At 37.9% G+C, this 6,221-nt stretch overlaps 1 protein-coding gene across 2 annotated transcripts in view; it reads left to right on the top strand.

Moving 5' to 3' along the window:
- LOC106521108 (partitioning defective 3 homolog) overlaps window positions 1-6,221 on the top strand; it is a 330,008-nt gene that overhangs the window by 195,441 nt on the left and 128,346 nt on the right. For both annotated transcript variants that reach the window (XM_014013528.1, XM_014013529.1), the window contains 1 exon segment: window positions 2,041-2,124. In XM_014013528.1, the coding sequence (XP_013868982.1) occupies window positions 2,041-2,124 (84 nt within the window).

Genomic DNA, 6,221 nt, shown 5'->3' with positions numbered 1-6,221 from the left:
GGCTCCATCCATGTTAAAATATATTTTTAAAAATTTACAAAACTTAACAGCCATCAATATTTTACAGTCTTTATTTTACAGTTAAATTTTTATTACATAAAGTCTAATGTTACAACTAATCATGGATTCCTTTAAGAGAAAATCATTAGTATTGTAACAGTGAAAGACACACTTAATGAAAAAAAAAACAAAAAAACAAAAAGGCCTGTGTTTTAATGTATACAATTTATATGATGTGTGTGCAAAAGGTTTGGATACAATAAAAAGTTTGATTTAATGACATCATTACCATCATCAAAGTTGAACATTCTGGGGTAAAATCTGAAAAAATAAATAAATAAAAGTGAATCCCTAAAACAAAAACTATGTTCATATTAAACTTATTAAAGATACCAAATTACCAGTTCAATCATGTAAAGTTTAACTTTGACCTGCTCAAACTTTAATGATGTTTATTGTGACATATGCACGAGCTTACACTAAGACCATTTTTTCCCACTCATTTCACCAATATTCCATTGTGTACATTTACCAGGTTCTTTTTGTGAATTTTGTCTACATCATATGATGCCTTGCTTCTAGATGTCTTAGCACACTTTTACCCTTGTAGCCACGTGGTTTAATATACATTTTCTGCATTGGCTTTCCCAAAGCTCTGGGAGTAGCAACTTGAAAATCCTGACAGAAYCAGAAGAATAAAAAAATGTAATAAGGGTGTTTCCATGCTATTATGATGGCAACACTAAAAAGACTCAACTTTATTCAATTTATTTATATTATTGTATAAAGTTGACTTAATTTATTAATAATAATAATGAGTTTGATGCCTGCAATGCATTCTAAAAAAAAAAAAACTGTGACAGGGGCAACAAAAGACAGAGAAAGATGAGGAATGGTCAAAAACATGTTTGGAGCATTTCACAGGTGAACAGGTTCATTAGAAACAGAGTTTCATGATTGGTTATAAAGGAAGTATCCCTGAAACATTGAATGCCCATGACCTTTGATGCCTCAGGTGGGGCTGCATTAAAAACTGACATCATTCTGTTACGGATATTTGCACATGGACTCAGGAACACTTTAGAAAACCATTGTCAGTGAACAAAGTTCATTGCTAAATATACAGGTGAAGTTAAAACTCTACCATGCAAAGCCAGAGCCATATATCAACAACACCCAAAAATGCAGTGCAAAATACGCCAGCAGAGAGCCTGGACTGTAGTGCAACTGAAGCTGTACATCAAGCAAGAGAAGTAAAATAATTCCACCTACAAAGCTTCAACAATTCGTGTCCTCAGTTCCCCAATGCTTARTGAGTGTTGTTAAAAAGAAAAGTGATGTAACACAGAGGTAAACATGCCCCCGTCCCAGGTGGTTTTGGACTGTGTTCAAAATTCAAAATGAGTGAATATTTGCAAAAGAGACAATACAGTTCATCTGTTTGAACATTAAATATCTTGTCTTTTGTAGTGTATCCAATTAAATGCAGGTTAAAATAATTTGTAAATCATTGTATATGTTTTACACAACGTCCCAACTTCATTAGAACTGGAGTTATTTTAATTTCAAGCAAAACACAAACCTAACCATCCACTGAGGGCAAGGTCTCCTATCATGAACATCTCATTGATAGTTGCATGTGTTCATTTGTCTTCTGGTCCTTATCTACACAAATTAACCTTCTTCTTCTCCTCCTTCTCCTTTATTCGCTAACATGTTTTCAATTAAGTCATTCTCTTTTAACAGTCTGATCCTAATCTCTTAATTGGAGTCTCCATTTGGGCCTCTAACTGACCCTCAGGTCCACTTGCCAGACTTCGTAATGGATGATTTTGTGTATGTAAGACAATGCAGCTCCCACCTAACACCCGTCCATCCTGCCAACCTTGTGTCACATTTGATCACATTGTTTTTTTACGTGTTGTATTCTTATATTTTCGTGTCACTCATTTTATTTATTTATGTTATTTGTGCATGTCCCCCCACCCTTCTTTTCTGTTTATTCTCCTGTTCCTGGTGTCATCCATCAACGTCCTGCAGAGGCATGCTCAAACCAGTTGAAGTGTCCAATGAAGGAGGGCCCCTGGGAATCCARGTAGTCCCTTTCAGTTCGCATGATATTAGGTAAAAAAAAAGTAATTTATTATTAAATGTATTAAGTGTATCTTTGTGCACAGCTGCTTGTCAGTTTGTGTTTTTTGAACAGAGCAGTGTTGGTGATTTATTTTCTGTGGTTGTTACTATATTTTTGATATGCCTTTTGTGATACTTTTTTTTTTGCTTGTTTCATGCAAGACTTGCATTGTCATTAAATATATTTCCTGATCATATGTTTATTATGCAAAGTCTCACTGTGTAAATACTCACCATCGCTTTTAACATAAAGCTTCAGTGCTCCAAGTGGAAAGTGGAACAGATGGAAGTAGTTTTACTTTTCACTGCTTTTTTTGTAAAACTTTCTTTTTTTAATTCATACTTGTTTTTTGACAGCTGCATCCACGTTGATTTATTTCCCTTTTGCCTAACTTTTAAGGGGGAATCCATCAGATTTTATGGTCATTCCTGAAAAAAAATAAGGACGAAGGAAGAGGCCAGATGTAATCAAACTAAAAGCTTGTGTAAAACACAGATTCCTGCAGCACGCCAACAGACTGGCACACCTCCAAGGTGAATGTGACTACTCAGCYCTGGTAAAGAAGGACGACGGGGATGAGGTGAAAAGACAGAGTGTAGGGATGAAACAGGATGACATTTGAGGCAGAGAGGTTGGCTGCTATTGAAGATGGTTGCCAGAGACAGTAATCTTGTTGCTTTTTATTAGCAAGTGTCGGGAAGTTATATTTAGCTGTGACTTCTTGTTAAATCCCTCTAAAGCTTTGACACTTAGAGTTACTCTGAGTCAGAAGGGGGAAATATCAAGCGATGACGAGTTTCAGCAAATGAAGTCAAGTGTTTAGAAAGTTAGTGAGCAATGTTGTTTGAAGTTCATTTGCATTTGCTTAAGGTAGTGCTTCACTGGGCTGCAAGGAGACTAGTAGGTGACACAAAATTGCGAGAAAATAGTTTGTTTTTCAGTTGCCATCTCTCTGAATTCGGAATGATTGGGAAAAATTGACCAGTGAGCCATTTTTTGTGCTGCTATTTAAAAAAAATGGCATTTTTTTGTGTACAACTTGCAAAACTGTATAAAGTTTGTATGCATCAAGTTGCGCGCCTCTTACCACATTGTACTTGACTTAGCTCTCTTTATACCCACATTTATAATGTTAACTACTGGAAATGAAGATAGAGACTTAATCCACATTTTTACTAATGATTATTTATCATCTGTGTTGTGTCAAATACAACAGTAGCACYTTTATACTGGTTGAATATGCCTTGGACATTTGTCTTAATGTTCAAGACAAGTTGGAGACAAACCAAACTTTTTTTTTTACTATAGCAGCAGACCTGCGCACATCTGCAATTCAAGCAAGCAATTGAAAACRCTTGAAATTGTTTTTAAGACATTCTAAAGATTCCATGACAAGTGCCTACAACCTACTAGTTGCCAGCAGATGCAGCCCATTGAGWTACTCGCTTTAAAGGGGGCAGTGTTGCCCTATCTTCCCAGTATTCCTGTAAGATCAGACAGTYTTGTGTAAGATATAACCGTAATGCTGGATGGCCAAGAAATTTTCTCCTCATCAGCTTTGCCTGGGACTAATAGCTTCAGAGACTTCAATTAAATTCAGCCAATATAAGACTTAGCATTTGGTCAGTGGGTTGATGCTAATGGCCTGGTTCAGTTTATTCCTGTATGCTACAGTATGTGCTAGGACAGGAGACATTAACCTCAGTGGGCTGTCATTAGCGTCTAGACCAGGGCTAGAGGGGTCACAAAGGGAAGAAAAAAAACAGACAGGCAACAAACAAGAAACTGCAGGCACTCTACTGTCGGCTGTCCGCATTCTGCTCCACTGCACTGACATCAACTGAGATCCGAGCAGGAGGGAGAGACAGCTGTAGGAGGGAGCTTAGAGACTCTGTCATTCGGGCTGGCATTAACTCGCTCATACACACACATCCAGATGCACTGATCCTCACCTGAAAATAAACTTACACCCAAGCACTTTGCGAGGATTTTTTGAGCTGTATTTCTGCACGGACTCAAGCTGTCTCTTTTAAGCATGCAAACAGTTTGATCTGTGAGCTAACGCAGATATGATTTGCATAACACAGACACAGCTTCCAGATGCATTTCGATCATAATACYTTTTTCATTCCATGACCAATTTCAGTTGTAAACAAACGACGGACATAATTGTCTTGGATAAATAGAGCTTGATTGGAATATTATTTGATTAAAAGCAGTAGATGAAAGCAGGTGGCCTCTTTCAAATAAGCTCCTCAGTGCTGCTGTGCAGCCACAAGATGGAGTAAAACTATACGGGGTAGTAACATGTATTGTTTATTTATTTACATGTTTTCTGACAAAAAAAATAGCATACTGGAGTGGAATTTAAACATAGTTATATCCACATGTGGGCCAGTGATGGGTATCTGAATGGTTTGACTTTCAAAGACCTGGCTCATCTCTACAACAGGCACCATAGGGCATAAGTAGTAGCACCACTTAATTTTGTTGTACTTGTTCAAATGACAAAACATGTATTCTTCTGATATTCTTAATTGGAGTGATATTATTATCAGCCTTTTGCAGAAGCATTTGAAAGTCAACTCAGTAGGTAAAGGACACAGACACAAATGATGCCTCATAGACACATTACATATTGTAGCATTACTATAGCTTTGATAGGGGTTAAATTATGGACTTGCATGATGTTGGATAGTTGTATCCTGTAACTGTTCACCATGCAGGGTGTACAGATGAGAGGCCCAAGGAACCAGTAACTGCGTGAAGACACCCACCCACATTGTAATAGTTCCAGTTACCTAAGACAGAACCCACCACAGAAGGATAGTTGTATTGCACTTCAAGGCATTAGAGAGCCCAATGAATTCTCTTTGTGCCATCAAGACACAGGTCTTAACAGCCCATTGTCATCCTCCACCAATGAGAGAGACACAATCTTGCCATTGTTGGCATCCAACGTTGGGGTGTGAAAACCATGGAAAGGGACTTTAGGCCACCTCTTGTAGTTTGCTCATCTTACACCTCCTTAGACAACACACTGGCATGGGTTTTTCAACAAAATAACACCAATCCACACACAACACACATACATGGACAGCCTGCGTCATATTGAGGGTTCCTGTAGCCATGATCGGTCTCCTGATCTTTCTTTAATCAAGCATGTGTGAGATCACCTCAGACAGAATCTCTGACCAAGAGCCAAGCTGACAGATTTCAAGGGTTGTTTGTAACAACTGTGGGTCAACTTGTTGCAGGAGAGGATACAATGTTTTTTTTTTTGTGTGTGTTATATTGTTGCAATCATTGCAATACAATGACACAACCCCCCAATGTGTATGGTTGCAATTCTGCCACTTATTAGTCAGCATATAATTCCTGCTGGGTATTCAGAGACTTAACTTACTGCCCATTTTTTGTACTTAAATGCAATATTAAATTTCCTGACTTGCAGATTGAAAAACAGATTTTTTTCACCTTTTTCATGTCAACTGCATTTCAGTCAACACAACAGTACAAAACCATTGTTTTAAAATCTCTACAAGATGCCGCTTTATCCCCAACCCGCCTGCTGCCGCTTTGAATACTGATCAGGGATCAGCTGAAACCCCTTTATCTACTGTCTGTAGTCTGCGAGCCGATCAGCAGTCATTTAAGTCTGGCCACAGTGTAATCCCAAAGGGCAAAACTTTGTTTTCGAGCTGACAACACGAGGATGAAGCACAATATTTTTTTCTTCGGCAGTGCCAGCAATTATATGAAGCTCGGCAACCTTAAGATGACCTGGCATTGTGGGCTCAGATGCATAAGGGGGAAAAAAACACAGGCCTTTTGTGATTTTTATTTTCAATTCGTTGCTAAACCATGTACCCCCATCGACGATTAAGATCATCTGCAGTGCGAGTGGGGATGTTTTACTTTATGCAGCCAATTACAACATGTTTTGGGAGTAGTCCTGTTATATCTATACTTGACTTGTACAAGAAACTTTAGCACAAATGGAAAAAAGATGTTTTTGTCACTCGATTTATGAAAAACAGACAATTTTTCTTGTGTAACTTAATCCATGACATTCTAACATAAATTT

Source organism: Austrofundulus limnaeus, unplaced genomic scaffold (assembly GCF_001266775.1).
Source record: "Austrofundulus limnaeus strain Quisiro unplaced genomic scaffold, Austrofundulus_limnaeus-1.0 Scaffold103, whole genome shotgun sequence".
In the NCBI taxonomy this organism is placed as follows: Eukaryota; Metazoa; Chordata; class Actinopteri; order Cyprinodontiformes; family Rivulidae; genus Austrofundulus; species Austrofundulus limnaeus.
Note: the sequence above shows the minus strand (reverse complement) of the source record. Positions and strands in the feature narration are given on the sequence as shown.